General features: G+C 37.5%; 1 protein-coding gene and 1 long non-coding RNA gene across 2 annotated transcripts; one reads left to right on the top strand and one right to left on the bottom strand.

The window, feature by feature from the left end:
- Nucleotides 1-378: 378 nt before the first annotated feature.
- osbpl7 (oxysterol binding protein-like 7) lies at nucleotides 379-22166 on the top strand. Its single transcript, XM_042398280.1, has 22 exons — nucleotides 379-681; nucleotides 4933-5148; nucleotides 5967-6110; nucleotides 6206-6259; nucleotides 6342-6455; nucleotides 6537-6677; nucleotides 6771-6894; nucleotides 9258-9376; nucleotides 9514-9603; nucleotides 11918-12068; nucleotides 12273-12376; nucleotides 12473-12641; nucleotides 14862-15008; nucleotides 15178-15314; nucleotides 15983-16120; nucleotides 17065-17128; nucleotides 17290-17368; nucleotides 18061-18205; nucleotides 18344-18494; nucleotides 19425-19551; nucleotides 19669-19791; nucleotides 21285-22166. The coding sequence occupies exons 2-22, from the start codon at nucleotides 5017-5019 to the stop codon at nucleotides 21391-21393; spliced, it is 2562 nt and encodes an 853-aa protein (XP_042254214.1). The 5' UTR covers nucleotides 379-681; nucleotides 4933-5016; the 3' UTR covers nucleotides 21394-22166.
- Nucleotides 1835-4392, bottom strand: LOC121887485. Its single transcript, XR_006092983.1, has 3 exons — nucleotides 4090-4392; nucleotides 3345-3400; nucleotides 1835-1951 (listed from the first exon to the last, which is right to left on the bottom strand). It is a non-coding gene; the product is annotated as an uncharacterized LOC121887485 (long non-coding RNA).
- Nucleotides 22167-25958: the final 3792 nt, after the last annotated feature.

Raw genomic sequence — 25958 nt, 5'->3', positions numbered from 1 at the left:
CATTTAATTTTGATATATTTAGCAAAAAACAAACAGTAGTCGAGGAAGCTCTATCTGCCATGTCTACTGTGTGTGATGCTGAATTAAAATGAGCAACTGCAGTGCATGACAAACAAAAATCACATGTTTCAGTAAATATTAACATATATAATCTCGCATGTTGCTATTTAAACACCACACCCACTAAATTCCACCACCTGCTAGTGTGATGAAGCCTCATCTACCTCTCCTGCGACCCTGTTTTAAAGCTTCAATACGAGTAAACTAGATGTGCAGAGTGATTGGAGGTTGGCTAGATTTACCCTCCACTACATCCCTGCTAGACACTCAGTGTAATTCCAGTTAATGCGGATAATGCCCAGGACACATTGCGCACGGCGCGCTGCCTGCGGCGCGCAGCTCTCCTTGGATTTGGAGGCTGGTCGTGTCACCCGACGACAGAGAGGGCACGGCCGCAGAGATTATGTGGTCAGAATAAATGATCATCTGTGGATGTAACATGTAGGTTTGACTTCTTTATTTTAAATTTATTTATTTAACTGAACGCGCCTCGATGGAAAAACAATTCGTTCGTCGAGATGGTGATTTCACTCAGATTCTTCAACACCAAACGACACTTTTGTTGGATTTACAAGGTGCGTTTGACCGCGATACATGATGAGAGTCGGAGGTGAATTTCAGGTGAGTTTTTTCGTGTGTGTTTGAATAATTATCTTTGAAAACATGACTGAAATGTGAAACTTTTGGTTAAATTCTGATGGAAACAATCGAACAAAACCATTAGAATATTAATATAATTTAGATATGACATCTAATACGCAGTAATCCCTGTAGTGAATACGCTGTGGCCACCTGTTCATGATGTTAAAACATATAAAAAACAAAAACGTTTGGTTGAATTTGTCAGGACTTCCTCTTCACTGAGTGCTGGAACACTGACATCTTAATGGGCTTTAGATTAGAGCCTGTGTGGCCCTGAATAGTTCACAAGAGCCCAAAAGGTCTTCAAGTGACCCCCAACTCACCGTCACCAAGGACGTGAATCAACCAGGCTGCTAATAATGAACCATTCACACTAAAATACATCAGTTTAGCTGTTTACTGTTTGCCAGTTAATTGACTCTCAGTCACAAACTTTTACTGCTGTTGGAAGGACATGTGTTTCCATCCAGGTGGTGACAGATTATAAACATTTTCTCACTTCTTATTTTCATTTATTAAACATATTTGTGCTTTTATTTAGTAAATAAATAGTCTGGAGATTCTTTGCTTAAAATGTTTGTACTGCAATAAGGTTGACAAATAATAGTGAGACTCATTAAATGTGTTCTCTTTCACTGATGGCAGAGTTTCTGTGTTTTTAGTCATATTTTTTATACCAGAAAAGAGATTTTAACCGCCATAATCTCTATATCTTAACTCCATCCTCTGGCATGATGCGGTTTTTTGGCGGTTGCCAATAAGGCTACCTTCAGCTTGTTTTGTTGGCTACCATTTCCTCATGATGCCCTCTTGACGTCATTTAATCTATGTGCATGTTATCTCTTTTCTTCTGGGTCAAACATGAGGGCAAATGACTCTCTGACCAAGAATTATTTGTCTGTTTTGAACAGTCCAGTAAACGCCGCCTTGCATTTTCAAATTATTATTTGGAGTGGGATTGTTCTTCATGCTGTAAATAAGAGATTTGCAAAAAAAAAAAAGAGTTGCATGGACCTGTTTTCTGTGCAGAAGCTTTGCATGAAGCACTCTCAGTTAGAAACTTGTGGAACTTTCTTCCATTAAATCAGATCAAAAACCATTTTCTTACTCGTAGAATCTTTCCTACCTTGAGTAAGCGAGCTCAGAAACTTGCAAATCCTTTCATCCTGTTTCCATCACTGAGGTCAGTCACTCTCCTCCTCCTCCTCCTCCAGGCTCTTACATAACATAACAGCAAGCCGGGCTGGTTCTGCCCAGATTTAAAGAGATGTTGGTTTGACCTATATTCTCATTGTTTTACAGGTTACATCTCCACACAGTCTGAATCTGTTCCATAGTATTATAAATACAGAAACTCTGTGGGGCAGCGGAAACAAATTAAATGCTGCAAATGCACAAATGTGGTTTGTTTCCTTCATGCAAATAAAACTTTGGTCACTATCTGATAAACATGTTCTGCTACAGGCCTCAATGGAAGAATTAAGTTTTAATTAGTCAGAAGAAATAGTTAGTTTTTCCTGCTTTTACTGCAAAAACACCTTTTGACATTAATTCTGAATCACCTCAATTGCAAAGATTGAGATTTCAAGGTTTCACAATTAGTCGACTTATCGATTAGTTGATTGTCAGAAAATTAATCAGCAACTATTTTGATAATCGGATAATCATTTTAGTCATTTTTTTAAAGGATATTTGCCAAAAAATCGTTCGTTGCAGCTTCTCAAATGTGAAGATTTTAAGCTTTTTTGTGTCACACATGATAGTAAACAGAATATCTTTGGATCTTGTGCTCTAAGAAGTTACATTTTTCTCTATTTTCTGACATTTTCTGACACAAACGTCAGTCATAAATAATCATCAGATTAATCGTTAATGAAAATAGTCGCAGCCCTACGTAGGACGGGTGTGTGTTTGTGTCAGTGCTCTCTGCCTTGTGATCGTTTTGTCCAAGTGACAAGTTGCTAAAAACATCCCTTGAAAAACCAATTAAGCAAAGGTCAGTAATCCTCTCCTACCAGGTGGTATCAGCCACGGTGCCACAAACTGTAGCCGTTATACCAGCATGTGCAAATCATGCTGTACAGGATCCTCTGGGATTCTGTCAAAATTTTGTATTGCAATTTTGTTCTGAAGCGGGAATATTTGTTAATTCAGTGACATTATACATTATACTGTAAACCCGGTCAAACAAAGATCCATATATTCACTAAATGAATCAATACTTAAGCATGAAAAGGAAGGATATTTACAATATTTCCAAACTTTTCTTACAAATGTGTTGAATATTTTTCTGTTTAAATGAACGGGGGGGGACAAAATAACAGGAAATCATCATCACAGCAGCAACCGCATTACAAAGTGCATTATGTTCTCATTATTATCAACATCTCTCTGTCAGAGTCTGATAAAAAAATACACATCATACTGCTCAGAGATAGTGGATTGGAACATATTGCGCACTGAATAAAGGTTTTTAAGCACCTCCACCCATGTTGAGAAGATGAACAGATAACTCAGTGACTCAAAAACCACGAGAATGACAAGAGACTCTGTATCTTAGTAGGTTGTTCCTCTTTTTAACTTGAGCACGTTGTTAAGAATCAGCTTATCATTTTCATAATTCATCATCATTAGTTGCTTACTTTTATTACAGGGGTCACATCAGACCATAAAGCCGGAGTTGCTCAAGTAAGATGATCTGTAAACAACCAATTTAGCCTCATTAATTTGGAGATATACTGTTTACATTTCCACATATTCTCATATCTGTTGTCTGAATCTTTTTACACATTTGGCAGTCAGGTTAAATTTATTGATGTTGATGATAAAAGGGCTTTACAGAGACAGAGAAACACAATTAAATTAAGACACAGACATGATTATGAGTAGTAAAGGTAAAATAAATAAAACTAGGATGAAATCCTACAAAAACATGACAGCATTGTACAAAAAACAAATAAATAATAGAAAGATATGAAATGGCTTGATAATATAAGGTTTATTTTGTTTAGTTCAGTTCTATAAGGTGATTTGCTGTTTGTCTTTAAGTCAAGGTTGTTTCTTTTCATTATAATAAAAACCACAATGAAGGTTATTATCAAATTCAGGGGTATTTTGTGTTGTTTTTGTGCAGAGAAGCTCTTCTAAAAAATAAAAAACAGGCTCTTCAAACTGAGAAATGTAAAGAAAATCTGACTGTTATGGATTCAATTTACTACCTTTTAGTTTATTGGTTTTATCACTAGTTGAGTTAACTTAACTCAGTGAGTTTTACAGTGTGGGTGACTTTAGGATCCAGACTGATCTATATGAGGATCCGGGATATATGCAGGGTATCCAGGTAGCATTTACGGCGTCACAGGCTTGGCCCGAGAGCTCAGCTCTTACCTCAGTTAGGTAACTGGATTACACAGAGTCCGCCCTCGTCTCCTGCTTCTGTTGAAAGCTGAACACTTTCACTCTCTCGCTCGCTCGTGCAGCTCTGTCTGTCTTGCTCTCCTGTGTCATCATACGGCTCCTCATAAGGAACAATATCAAACAGCAAGTACAAGATTTCAGAGCTGAGTTTCTGCAAAGTGTTGATAATCGCAGATGCAGTTTATTTGAAAGATTTACTACAACAGCACACAGTTCTCTCAGAGTTCCTCAGAGACTATTTACCAATTAATTGATTCATCAATTAATTGATAATCAAGTTATTTATCACCTTCTCAAATATTGAAATATGAGGATTTCTTTGTTTTTATATATATATATATATATATATATATATATATATATATATATTTGAAAAATGAATATCTTTGTTGAGAAAACTATCTCGCCACAAGGTCCATTCAATAGCTATTCCGGAGCTTTTGATCATATCGCCTGATCTTCATCAACAGAACAAGTTTGCCCATTTGTTTTGTGATTGTAGATACTAAAATCTCCTTTTTTGGAACTGTTTGCTGGCAAAACAAGCAATTTTATGACAACAACTTTTTTCTGACATTTTGTAGACAAACAATTAATCAATGAGTTTAATAATTAATACATAAATTGAAATGCTAAAAATAATCATTACATGCGGTCATACCTCAGAAATCTTCACATTTCTCTTTACATTCTTGAAAATGCATCTGGGAAAACTACTTTGATGTGTGTTCCTATTTGTTGTAATACAGACCGGAGGCGTAATATTAATTATTATATAATAAAATAATAAAATTCTCTCATTGGTCGTTTCAGGGGGCTCGTAGCAGATTACATCAGATCTCTCTCAACAAGCAGCCAATCACAGCAGGGAAGGGAGTCTGAGGTCTGCGCTCCGACATGGATTCATACGGGTCTTCGCTCAATCGCAGCCAGTCGCTGGCGAGCGGCATGGAGAAGACATCGCCAACGTGGAACAAGCCCTCTCACTCTCGGAGCAGTAGCACTCTGTCGTCTCGCCACTCCAGGCAGGTGAGTCTCACATCAGTCAGGTGTTCTGATCTTCAAAAGAAAGGTAGCGAATTTTTCTCACTGGCATGTTTTCTAAAACTAGAATCACAACCGCACGGCCCAGAATAACATAATATTTAGTTGTAGTTTAGGTTTTTTAGGTAGTTTTTCACAATTACGGTGGTTGTTTTTCATGACATGACTGAGATTAGTGAGCTGATGCTTCGGCTAATTTATGTGAAATGCAGTAATGATGCTGCAGTGAATCAACACCACCCAGTAAGCATTAATATGACCATAATGTTGATTTTTTTGTCACTGTATCATGCTTAAAACTAAGCCTGACCTGTATGACCTTACAAACATGTTCACAATTCAGCGCACGCATTTTCAAACAACACTTAAAAGCGTCCAAAAAGAAAGAAGAAAACCTCTCACATGATCAGATTTTCAGACCTTCGTGTCTGCAAGGAAAATTAATAGATTAGAGATAAATCTAACATCTATAATTTTAACCTACTAGGAAATCAGAGCAGTCTTGCTTTCTTCTTCACGTTTGATACAAAGTTTTGTCACTTAAAGTCTTAAAAATAAATTATTCCAGTTAAGTATATTTGCATCGGTACACCAGAATATTTCAAAGTTTTGTTGAATTATTTCATGAAATATTGATACTCTTGAGTCGTCATAATGTGTACAATAGAAAAAGAAATGGGGCTCACTTTACACTTGTCCCAAATCACACCGACCTCACACTTAAAACACAAAAGAGTAAATCTTGTAACATAGACGAGTTGCCTTAAATCCAGTGTTTTTTTTCCTGGTCATGCTATCAATAGATCATCAAAGATTGGGAAGTGATTGACGATCTTCAGGCAGAAATGTACATAGGAAGCGATAATCCTCAGGATATGACCACTCCAGGTATCTGTGAAGGGTATCTTCTCAAGAGGAGGAAGTGGCCACTTAAAGGTTGGCACAAGGTGAGAAATCCGTCCACGTTGTCGTCTATGTTAGATGTTGACTTTTAATTAAAAACAGTTCTAAAAAAAAAAGACTATTTGATTTTTTTTTTCAGCGATACTTTGTCTTGGAAGCAGGGATCTTGCGGTACTGCAAAAGTCAACAAGACGTAAGTGAATGTTAAGTTTTACAGTGTAGTTTTTGGAGCAATTATATGTGAACGCACCTTAACATTTGCTGTTTCTCTAAAGGTATCAAGGGGAAGAGTCCAGGGCTCCTTAGATGTTAGCCTTGCAGTTATGTCGATTAACAAGAAGTCAAATCGGATTGACTTGGATGCAGGGGACATTCTCTATCACATGAAGGTAAACTTAATGATCCTGCTATTTTTCAAGCAAAGAAACTGCGTACTTTCATGTTAAAACGACTTTTCTTGTCTTCGAAAGGCAAAGAGCCATGAGCTTTTCTACATTTGGGTAACCAAGCTACAAGCCCACCGCTTGTACAAGAAGAACGAGGCAGCACACGTTCACAGTGGCTTCCTCCAGACTTTCTCCCACGGCACAGCTCAGAGAAATGGAGATTTGGTGACTATCAAACAAGTCAAATGTCACAGAGCATTCTTTACAAGTGACTGAAATATTGTTTTAAATTAACTCCCTCTGCTTTCACATCACCAGAATCCTGCAGGTGTGGCGGATTCAGCGGGAGCGTCAGGAGTGCTGCCCTCAGCTAACACGGCTGCCAACAGTAAAGTGTCTGCCTGGCTGCAGCAGAGTCAGACTCCAGACACCTGTGTTCGAGGTATTTGTCATAGATTCTCAACTGCAAAAGACACAAAGTTTACAAGCTTATAGTGGAGGAAACAAATGATGAATAAGGTCTGGAAGAAAGTTTAGGAAAACAGCTGATGGAAGTGTGCCTTGCATTTCTGTGTGGTGTGTATATATTTTTATTTCTGGTTTAAAATCTAAACCTTGTAAAAAAATAACTATACTAAATTGCAGCAGTATACTCAGTATAATTCCATGTGCACTCATGATTAATACACTTGTGTGTGCTGTTGACATGCTTATATTGTACTTAATATATTAACAATATGTAATTAATTTGAAACATACTGAAATACATACTGGACTTGACTGCTAGTTTTGAGATACCATTAAGTTGTAATTAAGTGTGTTTAAGTACATGTTTGCGTACCGATGATGTGCTCACAAAATAGTGCTTTGTATATACTTAAAGGACCAGTGTGTAGGATTTAGTGGCATCTAGCAGTGAGGTTGCAGTTTACAATCAATTGAATACCTGAAAAATGCAAAAGGCCCTCTCCAGAGCCAGTGTTTGGTTTGTCTGTTAACACTTCGCTCAACTAGAGATGGAGGACAATCTCCCAGCTTTTGTTGCTAAAACTGTGTGGAAACAATTAGAGAGTTAAAAAAAAAAACATGTGCATTGCAGAACCAGTCCAAAGTCTTTCTAGAATAATGGGGGAAGAGCTTCATTTCCAGTAAGGCTTGTCCTTGATAAACTGTAAGGGGTGTATGTCACCATTGTTTAACTATCATGAATTTAGAAATCCCCAAACAATCGGTAGGCGGGGAGATCTCTGATTATCTGGTATCACTATGTCTGTCTATGTCTATGTCTATATCTACATATAAAGGGTTCATTCTGAGGTAACGAAAACACGGTTCTCATTTTCAGGTGATTACACACTAATGAAACATACTTATGAATCATTTCTGCCAATAGTTCCCCCTAAATCGGACACACTTTCACTTTTAATATTACTTGCAGTACACATTTGATGCAAGAAATATATTTACAATATAATAATCAAATTAAGTAAAAAAAAATACACTGAATATATAATCCGAGTAACTTTAAAATAGATTTCAAGTGTATCTATATTAGGTACCAAAAAGTGTGTTCAAATTAGCTTAATGGTATCTCAAAACAGCACAGTGAAGTGTATTTTTAAGTGCACTAATTATGTATCGTTAATAAATTAAAGTGCATGTTATGTTAGTCAATGTTAGTCTGTTGAAAATAACACAATTTAAGCAAAGTATAATATAATAAAAAATGTATTTTTTTACATACTTTATACATACTTTAGAATATTTTAATAACATGCCCAAATTATGTGACATGTTTAGATACTGTATATCCAATAGAAGCTGATAATAATTTTAAATGTTAGTGAATGTCATGTTTTTGACCTCTTTCTTACTGTTGGACTGCCATTCAGTCACTCTTGAAATGTTTCAAACAGCACAGACGTAAATGTTTAAACAGACATAAATGTGTAAGAATATTCACAGGAACAGTTTTCTTGTACATGAACCAACAGTAGGCTAATGCTAGCTGGCTTTGTGAAATCCTTGCTAATCTTCTTTTTTTCTCCTTAAAGTCCAATTGAAATTAAATTGCCTTTGTTTTGTCTGCTACAGCTACATACTGTATCTGCTCTGTTAATCACTTGTCCTGTGTTCTCCTGAGAAAAAAATCAGAAACTAAAAGGGAGAAATTTATGTTTAAAATTCTTTGATTTTATGATGTTGCTGTTCAGTTTTACATTATTTTGAATAAATAAATAAATGATGTCTTGTTCTATCATAGTCTGAGCAGACGGTCACACTGAGCCTGATAGCATCCTGCTACACAACACAAGAGCTACAGACTCTGAACAACAAACATTAGCTTTCCTGTTAAAGTCTCTTCCTTATCTAACTTACAAACATGAACACACGTCTTGTCCTGCAGCTTAACTTGTTTTGAACGAGCCACTGAGCAAACATTCGCTGGGGAAAGGTGCACCGCTAATGTCAGTTAGCAGGCTAGATAGCTAATTAGCTGCAGCACATTAAACAGCATGTTAACGTACTTGGGAATGTCACTTTGGATCTGTTAGATGCTGGTTTGGTAGCTGCTCTTCAAAATCCCTGTTAGCAACATGCTGTCTGTCCATGACTTGCAGCTACGGTAGTTTGTTTACTTTGTCTCTGTTAGCCTGCCATGAACCAAGGAGCATTTCTTTGAGAGCAAAGATTAAATGTGATTTCAGTTGAACTTTAAAATGTGATCAGGACCACAGTTATCTGACTAATTACTCATTGAAACTTGATATGTTAAAAAAAAACAAACCTCATGTTTTCTTTCAGAGTTGAACCGTTGCCATTTGGATCTTTCTGAGCTAAATCGCTTAATCCTGAGGCTGCAGGCGCTGGAGGCAGGCCAGACTTTCACTAACGGAGACCTGCAGCGCATCATCAGCATACAGGTGAACTAATGTTGAATTTAATAGTGCAAGAAAGTCAACAGCAAGACTCAATCACTCCTCCTCTCAAGGCAGCATCGCATTAAAATAACATTATTTATGGGGATATTCTGTGATATTTTCTCTATATTTTGTTGCAGAATCTCTCACTTGAGAAGCCGAAAAAGCAGAAGTCGGGGAAGATGTGGGGTCATTCTCGCACGCTGTCCAGAGTAGAGGCCTTGGGAATGGTAAGAATGGTCTGTCATTCACTCTGTCTGTTAGTATTTAGCCTAACAGACATGACTGACATTGTTTTCACATTTGTACATTGATTTGATATGATGTGATATTAATGTTTTAGCTGTTTTTCTAACCTACTAACTGGTTTTTCCATTGAAATCATAAATTAACTCCATTACTGGTAATCTGTAGAGCATATTGGGTTTGAATATTTGACACGTCAGACCTCCAGTAACTTCATGGGGCCTTTCTCTGATCCAAAGCCTATTCGTGGGATTACTAAATCGGTGAGTGGCCAATGGGCAGAACGTGAGACAACTTGAATCTATTCTGTGTTTTGACTTCCATCCCAAAAATGAACTGTGACTGCATAAATAATGACATAAAAGATGGTTTTTTTTTCATGTTAAAATGGTAAATGTGTTCTGTTTTGGTGTTTTAGATGTCAGGCCTACTAAGCACTGTTTTATTCAACATATAAAACTTATTTATGTACCAGAGAACAGAACAGAGCAACGACATTATTCTGATCTATAGAAACATTAGAGTTGTAGAGTAAATTAATAGATCAACTGTATCTATTACTGTACTTGCAATTAGTTTAGAAGCTAGATCAGTAGTTCCCAATCTCCTTCTTTAGGAACCCGAATAGTGTTGTTTGTCTGTCCTTCCAGCTGCTCTGAATGGTTTAAAGGTTTTCATTCACGCCAAACAAATAGTGTTTTGTGTACACCTAAAAACCTGCAGGGCTGTGGCATTAGAGGTCCACGCCTGAGCCATAAAACTGTAGTTAACGTGTCCCAGCTGTAAATAAACCCCTGATTAGAAGACTAGAATAATACAGATCAGACACCTTGCTGTGATGTCCCTCTCAGCATTCACTTTCACTTGTCATTGCAGGAAAAGCACAGGTAACTAATGACATTAATGCCAACTCTGCTCCATCGAGGTCAAGTCAATTAAATTCTTTTCACCTGGATAATCCACTCAGTGTCACTACTACGTATATAAAATCAACACTAATAACTACCACTAATAAATACCCACCACACAATTTTAGCCTCTCAAGTGCAAGTTTTGTATTTAATTTTTATGGCTACTTCCTTCTTTATAGTATTTAGCACCTTTTATTTTAGCTTTTTATTTTTTCATGCTTCATTTATAATAAATGTTCATTATGTATATGTTACAGTTGCTTTTCTTTAATTAAAAAAAGAGATTTACTAAAGCATCTGTTCTGATACTTCTGCTGCTGGGACACTTTGTGTGGGAGATTATCTTTTCTTAAAACAATGATAAAAGATTAATTGTTCCAATGAGTGTGATGTTGCGTTCATGTTAAATTGGAGTTATAACAAACACTTGCCGCTTTGGAGACTTGTAAATAGTGTTCATATATCCGACTTGGCACTTAATAATATGGACATGTCTGAAAACCAAGCAATCATGGACGCCTCACATCAGCCGAAGTCATTCAGTGTGATTAAACCCAACTTTAATGGATGTATATATAATGTAATTCAACTCAGTTATTATGCAACTTTCCTGAGTTATCGGATGAATGCTTCATATCCATCCGACACGAGCTCTGATCCTGGCTCATTTAAATTAATATTATTAATTTTTTTTGCAAATGTAGTAACTTGAAAGATAGGACTGTGCATACAACATAGAAGGAAATGTTTAGTCATGATCACTGCATGACCAAAATCATTCATTCTTTGCACCTTGTTCTTAGCCCATCAGTTTCACACTAAATGTTAATGATGAGCTACTCACAGTAAACTAATACAGCTACAGTAATTTGTCATTTTGAAAGTGAGGACAGGACTCTGAACTTTTCGTTTGGTTGATATCTGTCAGAACAGGCCTTGCATCATTTCCTGTTAATGCAAAATGTACTGCAATCTGTTCTAATGTTCAAAATCAAATGTATGCTTGTTTTGCACGTAGTCTGAGGCCGATACTGCTTTGTACATATTGGATTTTATGCACTTTAATTACATTTTTCATTAAAGAGTAGAATGTAATAACCTTTTGTGATGAGTTACAGAATCAGAAACTTACTTGTTTACTACCAAGTAGATTTTCACATGCAGTGAATTTGCCTTGATTTTGTGGTGCATAACTAAGAGAAAATACAAGTACCACAAAAGTCAAGTAATCATACATATTAAAAAAAAATGAAGAGAATGGAGTGTACAAAATATTGACTAAACAGTGACACTTTCACTTTTACATCTTTACACTTCAACTGATAAAAAACCTGTTTAATCAACCAGTGAAACAAATGTTCTTCACCCTCTTCCGTTCACTCCACAGCTGTCCTCCAGCCACCTGAGCAGCTCGTCTCACCTCGGTGCATCAGTCCCCTCCATCCCCGACTACGTCTACTCTCAGCTGTCCCCTCCGGTCGCCACATCACCCGAGGGCAAGAAAATCCAGCAGGATATCTGCACCATGTCGCTACGAGGTCAGAGACACTGTCATGCATACAGTATATACTCTACAAACAGGTGAACAATGAAGAGTTCAGTGCTAAGGAGAGATGGTGGGAAATAGTACTGGAGATAGAGTATAAGATCAGAGGGAGAAGTCCTCAGAGATAAAAACGTTCATGTATAAGTCAATATTCAAAGACAACTGAAATTAATACGTATCCATATTTCCCTCTCAGTGCTGGCATCTCTGAAGTCGGTGCATGAAACTCTGTCGCAGGAGAGGCAGAAGCTGCAGGAAGTCTGGGAAACTAACGTCCCCCAGTCAAACACGTTAACTGAGGTGAGCTTCATGCTACACCTGCCATCTTCAGATTCTCTGGCACATATAAAAACTGTTGTTTTTGATGCTGAGCTTTGTTTGTTCTCCCTTCTGTAGCCCGCAGCAGCGACACATCCATCCCACGGGCCTCCCTCGGTAACAGACTCGGCAGCGGAGTATTTTGATGCCAGCGATGATGTCCTTTGCGGTAGTTCATCTGAGGTGTCTGACGAATCTGGACTTAGTGATGGAAGCACCACCAACTCGGAGCCAGAGGAAGGACATGGTGGGTACATCAGAAACCTCGTCCATGCAAAGACATGCTGTTACATGGACCACAACTGTGAAAAATAAAGTAGAGTTGGATATGGGAGGCAGAAAAATGGCACAAATGTAATGAAATATCTTATTTTTAAACATATGCTGTAATAGTTTCATCTACTCTGACTGCTAGTTGTATCAGTACACATCATGGATGACCTTTTAACAAAAAGATAAACTTACCAAGGTCGAAAACAGCTATATAACCTCAAAAAAATACCCTAACCCTACCCTAATCCCTAACCCTAACTCTAACCCTAACCTTAACCCCTAACCCTAACCCCTAACCTACCCTAACCCCTAACCATAACCCTAACCCTAACCCCTAACCCTAATCCCTAACCCCAACCTACAATAACCCCTAACCGTAACCCTAACCCCTAACCCTAACCTTACACTAACTCTACCCTAATCTTAACCCCTAACCCTAACTCCTAACCCTAATTTTAACCCCTAATCCTACCCTAACCCCTAACCCTAATCTTAACCCCTAACCCTACCCTAACCCTAATTCTAACCCCTAACCCTACCCTAACCCCTAACCATAACCCCTAACCTTAACCCCTAACCCTAACTCTAACCCCTAACCATAACCCTAAACCCTAACCCTAACCCCTAACCTAACTCCTAACCCTAATCTTAACCCCTAACCCTACCCTAACCCCTAACCCTAATCCCTAACCCCAACCTACAATAACCCCTAACCATAACCCTAACCCCTAACCTTACAGTAACCCCTAACCCTACCCTAACCTTAACCCCTAATACTAACCCCTAACCCTACTCTAACCCCTAACCATAACCCTAATCCCTAACCTAACTCCTAACCCTAATCTTAACCCCTAACCCTACCCTAACCCCTAACCCTAATCCCTAACCCCAACCTACAATAACCCCTAACCATAACCCTAACCCCTAACCTTACACTAACTCTACCCTAACCTTAACCCCTAACCCTACCCTAACTCCTAACCCTAATTTTAACTCCTAATCCTATCCTAACCCCTAACCCTAATTCTAACCCCTAACTCTACCCTAACCCTAATCCCTAACCCCTAACCATAACCCTAACCCCTAACTTTACCCTAGCCCTAACTCTAACCCCTAACCCTACCCTAACCCCTAACCCTAACCTTAACCCCTAACCCTACCCTAACCCTAATCTTAACCCCTAACCCTAATTCTAACCCCTAACCCTACCCTAACCCCTACCCTAACCTTAACCCCTAACCTTAACCCCTAACCCTACCCTAACCCCTAACCCTACCATAACCCTAACCCCTAACCCTAATCTTACACTAACTCTACCCTAACCTTAACCCCTAACCCTACCCTAACCCCTAACCATAACCCTAGCCCCTAACTTTACCCTAACCCTAACTCTAACCCCTAACCCTACCCTAACCCTAATCTTAACCCCTAATCCTATCCTAACCCTAATCTTAACTCCTAACCCTACCCTAACCCCTAACCCTACCCTAACCTTAACCCCAATACTAACCCCTAACCCTACCCTAACCCCTAACCCTACCCTTACCCTAACCATAACCCTAACCCCTAACCTAACTCCTAACCCTAATCTTAACCCCTAACCCTACCCTAACCCCTAACCCTAACCCCAACCTACAATAACCCCTAACCATAACCCTAACCCCTAACCTTACACTAACTCTACCCTAACCTTAACCCCTAACCCTACTCTAACTCCTAACCCTAATTTTAACCCCTAATCCTACCCTAACCCCTAACCCTAATCTTAATCCCTAACCCTACCCTAACCCCTAACCCTAATTCTAACCCCTAACCCTACCCTAACCCTAATCCCTAACCCCTAACCATAACCCTAACCCCTAACTTTACCCTAGCCCTAACTCTAACCCCTAACCCTACCCTAACCCCTAACTCTAACTCTAACCCCTAACCCTAACCCCTAACCTACCCTAACCCTTAACCATAACCCTAACCCCTAACCCTAACCTTACCCTAACCCTACCCTTACCCCTAACCCTAACTCTAACCCCTAACCCAACCCTAACCTTAACTCTTAACCCTAACCCTACCCTAACCCTAACCCCTAACCCTAATCCCTAACCCTAACCCTTGTTTTGGTGTTTATTAAGATCAGAGTAAGGCCTGACTAATAATTATAATATCAATATTATGTCTCATTTCATCAACATTACAGCATCAGCCACCCGGAAGTACCATGCTAGCATTTCCAGGTCTCCTAACAGCGTTGTTCCCCAGAGCACCGGACGCCGAACCACACTGGCTGCTCACTGTCCAGACAACAGCCATGTGGGCCTCATGGCTATCCTCTACAATAACATAGGTATGGACTTACTAAAACTGGTATTGATATAGCCATACTCCTCTGCATTTACACAGGAAAAATGTGCAGCAAAATTTTGTTAAAGTCCTAATTAACGTGAAAAAGTTTCCAAAACATGTTCATTTTCAACACTGAAGTTTTCTGAGGCTGCCATGCTGTTTCTGCTCAGGTAAAGACTTGGCTCGAGTGTCCATGCCCGCAGCTCTTAATGAGCCCGTTAACCTGCTGCAGAGGCTGTGTGAGGAGCTGGAGTACAGTGAGCTACTGGATACTGCCAACAACACATCGGACCCCTACCAGAGAATGGTGAGACCGTCCAAACAGATGTACACATATCTGTTAGACAGATGGGAAAGAGTGTCAAACTACTGAGCAGATTTGTTGTTGCTGATGATGCAGAAGAAATCCTGATGAATCTGCGCCTGCTTAGATGTTGATTAAATTCCCTAAAAAGTTTTGCATCTGTGCAGTAACAGTAAAGGAGTGAAGTAAAAGGTCCATAAAATGTCAAAAAATGGCGGGAAATATCAATCACTGTTTTCCGAAGCTCAAGGTGACAGTCCACAACACAAAGATATTCAGTTTACTGTCAGAGAGGACTAAAGAAACCAGAAAATATTCACATTTGAGAAGCTGGACTCAGAGAATTTGGACATTTTCTTGTTAAAAAATGACTCAAAATGATTAATCGGTTATTAAAATAGTTGGAGATTAATTTAATAGTAGGCAACTGATTGATTAATCGGCTAATCATTGCATTTTTTACATCCATGTTTGCTAGCTTGCAGTCTTCTTCTTCCCCGCCTTTATTGGAGCTTTGCTGCACTTCTTTACACACTATCCTGCCAACTGTTGATCAGCGGAATAGTGTGAAATTGGCAAATAAATAATATAGATAAAGATTTCACCAAATTGTCCATGTTATCTGCAAAACAACTGGAAATAAATGATTTTTTGTATGATGTGTCTTGCAGGTTTACATTGCTGCCTTTGCCATCTCCGGTTACTCCACTGCGACGTTCAGAAACCGCTACAAGCCCTTTAACCCGGTGCTGGGGGAGACCTATGAGTGCATCAGAGAGGATCGGGGCTTCCGCCTCATCAGTGAGCAGGTTTGTCATCCATAGAAACGTTCTTTAAAACTGTGAAAAAGTGATGGGGATTACAGTTTAGCCTCCATAATCCTGTCTTGCAATATCAAGATTAATTACAGAGCGGTTTCATTGAGCAGCTTGGCCACACCGAGCTGCACAAGTCAACACTGAATGATTTATTGCTCTAATAAAATCACTGCAACTAATGATGTTATTAAAAATGAACAAAAATGCCTATATCGTTTATTTAGAAGTGACAGCAATTAAGGGAAAATAATTAAATGTCATTTCTCCACAGAGCAATTAATTACTTAAACAGTTGCTCAGCAGTGTACCGTAGTTCCTAAGTAACATATTGTTTTTGGAAGGCACATTGATATTTAGGCTATTAATTATACGATTATTATTTAGTTAACTGTGTGTTTATTTGGTGTTTTTCAGCAGCTTGTTATGCAGATTTGCAAGTCAGCTTATCAAAGAAAGACGTTTATTTATGTTGTATTTTAGATAAAAGTCAGAATTCAAGAGTAAGACAATAATTATAATTATTATTAAGAATCATGATACAGTGACTTCTAATAAAGTAATTGATTTAAAGTCATAGTATGAGGACAGTAAACTGATTAATAGATTCTGGATTTTTAAATGCGATAGTGGAGGAGATGTTTTTCTTTCTCCAAGCAGAGGATTTTTATGTCTTAAAATATTTCTAGAAGGGATCTTAAAGTAAATTATTTAAGTCATGGCAAAGTTTCCTATATGATCTTTAAAACATAAAGAGTCCTGCACATCTAAGCGTACAGCTATGGAAGAGAGTTGCTATGTAACGCTCAAGGAAAGGCACATAAATGCAGGTACAGTCTCTTTGTTTAAGATTAAATAGTTAAAAACTATTTGTGAAGTTGTTGAAAGTTGTGATTTTGGTGTTTTTTTCATTTCCTCTTTGTCTTTTACTTAACCAGGTCTGTCACCATCCTCCGATCTCCGCCTGTCATGCAGACTCAGATAACTTCTCCTTCTGGCAAGGTGAGACTTCTCCTCTTCTTCTATCAAAGTCTGTCTTTTTGATGCTTCAGTTAATAATCTTGAATTCTGGTGTGTCAGCCTCCCGACTTTACTTTTTTTAAAATGTAAAGAAAAGCTGCTTCTTGACATGCAGGTAATGTATTTTGTCATTTGTATAACAGACCAGCGATGGAAAAATAAGTTCTGGGGGAAATCGCTGGAGATTCTGCCAACAGGGATGGTGAATGTGACTCTTCCGAGGTAAAAAAAAAAAAATTGAGCTTTATTTTCACATTGCACAGTTTGTATTTGCAAATTTCCAGTGATGTCTCTGCTTGATGAGGCGTGACTCTAGTCATTAAGTGTAACTGCAAATCATATTTTATGTGAAATGATAAAGAATATCTGTGTTAGAAGTCAGTTTGGAATAATGAGGCATGAAATACTTTCTATGAATATCACCATTTTCAGTCTCTGGAGCCACAAACTGAACAAACTTAAACTATCTGCTCATGATACCGGACAGATCCACTTCATTAGACTGTGTATACTTAATGATGTCATGTCATAATTTATGCCTAATAAAATTGATGTGACTTGTGATATATTTTGGAAGAAACACTTGAATTTAAAGCTGCAATTTATGATTTAATCTCATCATTAATTTCAGTCGTTTACTTTTTTTTGTCAGAATATGGTGAAAAATGTCACAATCATAATATCCCAGTGCCCAAAGTGACGTCTTCAAATTGTTTGTTTTGTCCAACCAACAGTCCAAATTTGAAAAATATTCAGTTTACAATAATATAAAACAGAGAAAAGCCTCAAATCCTCACATTTGAGAAGCCGCAGACAATGGTTGTGCGTTAATGCTTTGTCCATTAACTAATCAATTAATTGACTAATGATTTCAGCAGTCACTAAATTTGCTGAACCGTGGTGTCCTTGTGCAGGTATGGAGACCACTACGAGTGGAACAAAGTGGTGACCTGCATCCATAACGTCCTCAGTCAGCAGCGCTATCTGGAGCATTACGGAGAGGTCACCATCCGCAACCTCAAAAGCAACATCTGCACCTGCAAGATCACCTTCGTCAAGGTGAGTTAAATATTTAGATGCTACTTTACACTCTGAGTTGAAATCTTTCTGCTCTGTCCTTTTCTTTTTAGTTTGCATGTGACTTTGTTGTGTTTTGGTTACAAAGATTTGATCAATAAAGTTTTTGTTTTGTCGTAGTCTCGTTATTGGGGTTCAGAAACAAACAAGAACGAGGTGCAGGGAACGGTGCTGGACCAAAGCGGGAGTGTCATTCACCGGTTCGGAGGTCTGTGGCATGAAGGCATCTTCTGTGACACTCTGCCCACTCCGAAATGCGTCTGGAAGCCAAGTGAGTCCAAAACAAGACTTAGGACATGTTTGTTACGTTGTTGCAGCTAAATATCAGCTTCTCTAGTTAGGTGACGAAGGCAATTAAATACCAGAGACATACTGTTTTCCTGCAGTCCAACTGCATTTAATAAAATATACACATATCGGCCTCCTAAGCTCTGTAGCAAAGGAGAAGCACATTGATCAACTCACACAAACATTTTACACTTTCGGCCTTCTCTCAACACAACCGTCAACACAGACACACAATGCTTGTGTTGTGTCATTCTTCTCTGTCTGCAGACACCTGTTTCCTGCAAGATAATCAATATATGGTGTCATTCCTGTCTTGCACAACTTCCAGTTCTTGCATTTAGTTCCCCCTTTTCTGACAATCACCTCTTAGAATCGGGGTCACTGTGTAATATGCGCTTTAGATGTAACCTTCAGATATAACCTTCAGCACACAAACAAGGTTTGAGACATCTCGGCGAGACATCTCACTTAAAAACAGAACAATGTGATTACAACATATAAAGATCAAATAGACAAGTCAAGAGTACATCATGTTCTTTGAAGACAAGACTGATCATCATTAAAACATTAATATCATAATACAGTGTTTTCTCCGATCGTACACTTCTAATTATCATAATTCCCTTCACAGTTACTCTTGCGGTTTATCGACAGCTTAAATGGAATCAGACTTTCACACTTTTATGCTTTTTTCAATGATACAATAAACTTTATTGATTTAGTTTGCCCTCTGTGTCACGTGTTGATGTAATAAGACTGACTGCCGAGACTCAAAGTTATCTACTCTTGACGTGGAAGTTTTAAATAGAAGTGAGATGTTTAAGCGCTCCTGTTGCCAAAACTCCTTATCAGCATAAAGCCAAGCGTCACATTTGTACAGCAGCTCATCTGAGAAGCTTCTGTCACCCCGCAGATCCCCAGCCGAAGGATCACCTGCTGTACTACGGCTTCTCCACCTTCGCCATGGAGCTGAATGAACTCACCTCAGACCTGAGGCCTTTCCTGCCTCCTACAGACAGTCGCCTGCGCCCAGACCAGCGGTGAGCAGAACCGGACATGTGAAATCTTCAAATGTGCAAGAAAAAAAACAAAACAAGATGATACAGAAAGTGATGAATATCTTTTTTTTATCACATTTTTTCTCCACCCTCTTGCAGGATGCTGGAGGAGGGGAACGTGGAAGGAGCAGACAATAAAAAAGATGAATTAGAGGAATTCCAGAGGGAGAGGAGAAAAGAGCTCGCCAAAAAGGGTGAAGAGCATACTCCACGTTTTTTCAAGTAAGTTCATTTAAAGGTTGCAAAGAGCGATTATTTTCATCATCTATAAATCTGCTGATTGTTTTCTCGATTTATTGATTGTTTAGTCTATAAAATGTGAAAAAAATGGCATTCAACACTTCTCAGAGCTCGCAGTGATGTTTGCAGTTTGCTGGTTTTGTCAGACCAAAAGTCCAAAACCTTAATATTTTTAACTTACTGTCACGTGACAAAGACAAAATCATCACATCTGAGAAGCTGAAACCAGAGAATATTTGATCTTATTGCTTGAAAAATGCTTCAAACGATTTGTTGTCAATTAATCTTCCATTGATCGACTAATTGACTAATCATTGCTGCTCTAGTTCACTTCTTTATAATCCTGTTTATGGAAGGATATTAACTAACTATTATATACTGTATCTATCATCATACAAGGTATAAACTTTCTAACTAATAATAATTAGTAATTAGTAATAAAGACCATAAAGCAATAATTCTTTATGAACTTTGTTATTAATACTAGATTAAACATAAAAACATCATAAAAACAACCACAGTAAAAACAATAGAATACCCAAAAAGCAGTAAAATCAAATTTGATATAAAAGTGCAAGTGACCAGCAGAGAGACCTGTCGATTAAACCTGCATGTCATACAGGCTGATTGCTTTAAGGATAAAAAAATTCTTGTATCTAAATGTTTTGAGTCTTCTTTATAAAATTTTCTTTCCCCAAGTCAGTGAAGGGGATGGATACAATCCTGTAAAATTGTTTCTAGTTTTTGGAGGATGTGTTTGGTGTTTGGTGGTTGTTTCTTGGTCAGTGCTTATGTTTTTCCGGATATGTCATCGCAGCCTAGCTTGGTCCTTTTTGCGCATGAGACCAAAAGACAGAAAACTCTGAAGTACCGATGTGTAAAACATTTGTAAAATCCGACAGTTTACATCAAAATGGTTAATTTGCGTAAAAAGTATGTTCTCTGCTGCAGTTTCCCTCTTCCGGCACAGTTCCCAAAGTTAAGTTTATTGTCTATTTCAACTCTGAGGTATTTGTATGTTGTGACCATTTCAACTGTTTCACTGTTGATATTTGTAGCAGGCAGTGCTAAATACTAAATGTTAAACCTAAATGTTTGATTACATGAATGTGTCCATATATTCAAAATACTTGGTCAGGTTATTTATCTGAGTCTGGATTGTTTATTTGTTTTTCATTGACCCGAGAATACAAACAAAATATGCAATACAGTCACAATAAAACAATGGCACCCAGTAGAAATAAAATGCAGCATAAATGACTTAAACAAAGTTAAAACATTCTTCAAGAAGGAGCCTAATTTACACACAACTGTGACTATAGTGACAACATTTGAAATGGTTCAAAACCCACTGAATTTATATAGTAGTTTAGCTGGAAAAAACATGTTTCTTCTTTGTTGGTTTTCTCACCATGTTCTTGTGCAAATACTTGAATTATAGCAAGTTAGTAAATGATTGTTTCCTTCTTCTTTAGGAAAGCCAAAGATTCCTGTGGACGTGATGTCTGGTTGACAAACGGGACATACTGGAAGCTCAGAGAGAATCCAGGTTTTGCAAATACTGAAAACATAATTCTGTGGTGAGGACAACAGACAAAACTACGAGACAAAACCATGAGAGAGAGATGGAAAAAAATATCAGTTGTGGATATTTGGACAGCATATATGAACCGCTCTGGGGATCATTAGCAGAGCGGAGATCGTGCTGATCTCTTCTCATCCTTTCTGTACACCCATGACTGGCTCATGGGAACCCTCATGACCCCTTAGTCCTACTAGAAAGTCACCAGTGAAGGTATCCAGTATGCATTATACTCAGGTGAAGAAAAACAGAACGACCACTCTTATCAAGAGACATTTTTTAATGCATTTTATTATTATTTTTTTTAGATGACTTTAATGAACATATTTAAGTTTTCATTTTTGAGAATTTCACAGTTTTCTGAGACTCTACTTGTGACGCGCACTCGGCAGACAAGGACTTGAAATGAACTGATTACTTGAAATGAAAACCCTTTTTAAGCTATCAAAATTGCATTTGTCTGTCAGGTTAGAAAGAGGCCGACTGTATTAGTGTATTAAATGTAAACTTTCAATCGAATAATGTCTCCTCATAACCAGCTTACTGCGTTTTATAATGAGTACAAATATTTAACTGTATACATGTACTGTAGTCAGGGCTGGATTACCAATCTAGCAAAGCGGCCAACTGCCCAAAGGCCCCTGACCTACGAAGGGGGCACAACTGCTCTGTGGTAATTTGATTTATTGCAAATTTGTTTAGGAATATTCATAGCTAAATTACCTTAAAGGATAATGCTGGTGTTTTTTAAATTTTTTTTTCTTATTGTCAACAAATCTACTCACAAGTATTGTGTGTGTATCCAAAGCCTGATATATCTTATTCTTCTGTGCCGTTGACCTCTGTAAAACTATTAAAAACACACCAACGAGCCACGCCACCGCACTGGGTCACATGTTCCTTATATCACAAAGAGTTTGGTCATGTTAGTTTGTTTAGAAACTAATCACGTTATCAGTCTCAGGAGAGTAGTTCTGTGCAAGGCAGACAAACTAATGTGAGGAGGATGTGGGGGAACGCGGTTCTGTTTACAGCTTTGCTAGCTTGTTGTGCTACATATCACAACGTCTTGACTTTGTACTGAAATTCTTTGAGAAATTTACAGTGTCGCACAAAGTCAAGAGCAGGTGATATGGTGCACACAGAACTACTCTCCGGAGACTGAAAACATGATTGCTGTTATTACTCTTTGGATTCATTCCTATCCATTTCTAAACAAACGACTGTCACCATAATCTTTGTGATGAAGACACATGTCACCCAGTGCAGCAGTGTGGCTCATGAATGTGTTTTTGGAATAAGATATATCAGGCTTTCGATACACACACAATACTTGTAAGTGGATCAGTTCATTGTCGGTTTGACTCTGCGCATGATATTTGTTCACAATTAGAAAAATATAGAAAATCTCCAGCCTTGTCCTTTAAAGACAGATCCCCTTCCGTGCTAATCCACCCATGGCTACTATATATTTACAATAACTAGACATCAGTGAACTAGATGTGCACCAATACTAACGTACCGCATATGAAGTACTCCGACTTGGTATCTGTAGCCTTCACATTACTAAGAACCGAGTATGATGCTGAAGATGATTGTTATCGAGATGGGACCCGTTGATGAAATTTAAGACAGCATCTGTCTAAATACTTTGGTCATGTGGTGGTGCAACATCGATAAAAACAATATTTTATTGTTTTTATTTGATTTTTCTGAACATGTAACTATATAAAAATAACAATTAACATTCATTATAGACACGTACGCATATTTAAAAGAGGAAAGAAGATATTATGCTGTATTAATAGTGAAAGAAGTATCCAGCTGGTTGGAAACATGTACACTCTGTATTTATACAGGACATTAAACTGTTGACGTCACAGTTGTGTTTTTATTTCTGAGAGGAAGTGAATTTATTGAAACTGCAATAGACTAAATAGGACTTTTGTTTGAAAATGATATTGACATTCTTAAAACAAAATCATTATTACCCAAAATATTTAACTGAAAATAAATGGTGGCACTAATGAATTATTATATATATAACATTTTAAAATGTATTCACAAGTTATTTAAAAGTAATTTGCCCTAGAAGCAAATCATTTCCATTATAATTTGAAATATATAAGCAACTGAATACCAAAATTTGAAATTGAATCAGTACTGAAGACTTAATGTTGAAATTCTCAATAGTCACTTTCAAGTTGTGAAATTTCAAAAACTTTATTTCCAGTATATATTTCTTAATAGGATTCATAAATTAAGATGAATTCACGTGCCTAATATCCAAAAGCTGTATTCAAGTTGCTCTATTTCAATTAGCACATGTCAGATCTAAAAATTCATAAAAATCAAGTCAAAAACTGGTTTCTCAAATTAATTAAGACGTTAAGATTCAAGATATTCAGATCTGAACATAAGGGACACACATAAGGGAATCTGAATTTGAGAACCTTAAAATAAATATAAACTGGAAATAAAGTTTTTGAAATTGCACAAATTGAAAGTGAATCTGGTGAATTCCACAAAGTGAAACTCAGACCACATACACACAGAAAGATGGTTTTCAAAGTCAAATATTTCAGTGCAATAAATTCTATGCAATTAAAATTTTACCACTGAGTATTCAGTAGTGATTAAATGTCAAATTTTGGCATTCAGTTGCTGATATAATTCAAAAAAATATTATGGTAATTATTTGCTTCCATAATTGCTTTCAGTCATTCAGCCTTCAGAACAACATAATTAAATTAAATGAACACATCAAACAAAGATTTAACATGTTTAAGCTTTAATTTCATGAATAAAAAAAGAACAGTACAATACACAAGTATGCCACCTTTTTTTTTTTTAATAAATAAGTTTTCCCCTTCAAAAATCTTCTTCTTTTATTCATTTATGCATCGCAATTTATTTATAAGCTTTTAATGAAGGACTCAAAAGAGCATCATTGCTCCTTTGACATAAACAGTGCACATGGATAACACACACACAAAAAAATAACATGCTTGTAGCTCAACCTGCCGGATCTCCCTCCCTGACTCTTCATACCTCCATATTATACAGTAAACTCTCTGGAAATACACTTCCTGCACACAGTCTTCTTCTCTTACTGAGGGAAACAGGCGGGAAACGGAGGTATTAGAGGTTTAACAGGGATTCATTTGGGTTCATTGGCTGAAGTTGGTTGTAATAGCTGAGATATCCAGCAGGGGTCATTCCTGAGGTGTCTGAAAGCATTTTTTTCTGCTGCTTTTTGATGATGTGAGACTTTGCACTCATGTCGGTGCAGATTCATTGACAGTATAACACTTAACAAACCACAGCACGTAAAATAAATAACTGACATCGTCCACAGGCCGGTGGTCACATAAAAGTTTGCTCTCTTTGTTTTTTGCACTGCCATCTTTAATCCTAAACTAAAAGTACTTTTCTGTTAATTGCACTTAAAATAAGAATTGTCTGTTGAACCCCTTGATGCAGGTAATTTAAGAATAATCATCCTTTTCTCTGACAGATAAACATTAAATACTAAAATTACTTCCTTTGCAACAAGCATATTTTTCATCAGTTGATCATACAATATATCCATTCTGTTTTCAGCCCATTTAACATTATTTTTTTAAATGTTTAGGTACAGGACCAGTTTATCCTTTTTTGCATCAACATCAATGTTAACATTATTTTAATGAGCACAGTAAAAAAGAGATTTTACATCATATGCATCATGTTTGTGATTGTCTTTAACTTCAAGCGGCTCCAGTGTTAGTCCCAGTGTTTGTACAGATACTCGTAAGCTTGTATAAAATCAACCTAGCTCATAAAAGAGTAAAAATTTTGTTAAAATGAGTGTGTTGCCAAGAAAGAACATAGAGGTCAAGAGTCCAAGTTACCCCAATGCACACTGTAAAGACAGTCTATAAAACTGTGCTATTGTGTGTGTTATTTGGATTTTTAATATTTTTTATGTAGTTAATGGTGCATCTATACTTTTCTGTAAATGTAATTTCTCAACACAAAGGTCTAAATGCTATTTCAAAGTCCTGTCCACACCTCCAGGAGGAAGATGGCCTTAAACCCATCAAATATGCAAATCCTGGAAAATTGTTCAATGTTAACTTCGTCCAGGTCCCTAAAACCACCAAATTATCTGACTTCTCTGACTTTAATGTCCTCAGTGGTAGCTATGACCCAGTTGTTTTTTCTTTGTAGTAAAAAAACAAAAACAAGTTATAATAAATAGTTTGACATTTTAGATATGCTTAATTGCCTTTTTGCCACAACTTAGATGAGAAGAGTAACACCACTTTTATATGTGTCCATTGAATATGATAGTGGTTACAAAATACGCCTGCCAACATCTCTAAAGCTATGTGGTTCTATAAGTGTAAACAAACAATTTGTGGCCGCATGAGGGTATATTAGCCGGACTATTTCTTAGCTAGCCGGGCTAGCTTGTTTCCCTTGTTTCAACCCTTTATGCTAGGCTAAGCTAACTGTCTCCTGGCTCTAGCTCCATTTTTAGCATACAGACATTAAAGTGGTATAGATTCACTCATCTAACTCA

Source organism: Thunnus maccoyii, chromosome 20 (assembly GCF_910596095.1).
Source record: "Thunnus maccoyii chromosome 20, fThuMac1.1, whole genome shotgun sequence".
NCBI classification, from domain to species: Eukaryota; Metazoa; Chordata; class Actinopteri; order Scombriformes; family Scombridae; genus Thunnus; species Thunnus maccoyii.
The sequence above is the reverse complement of the archived record's forward strand: the minus strand, read 5'-3'. Positions and strand labels throughout refer to the sequence as shown.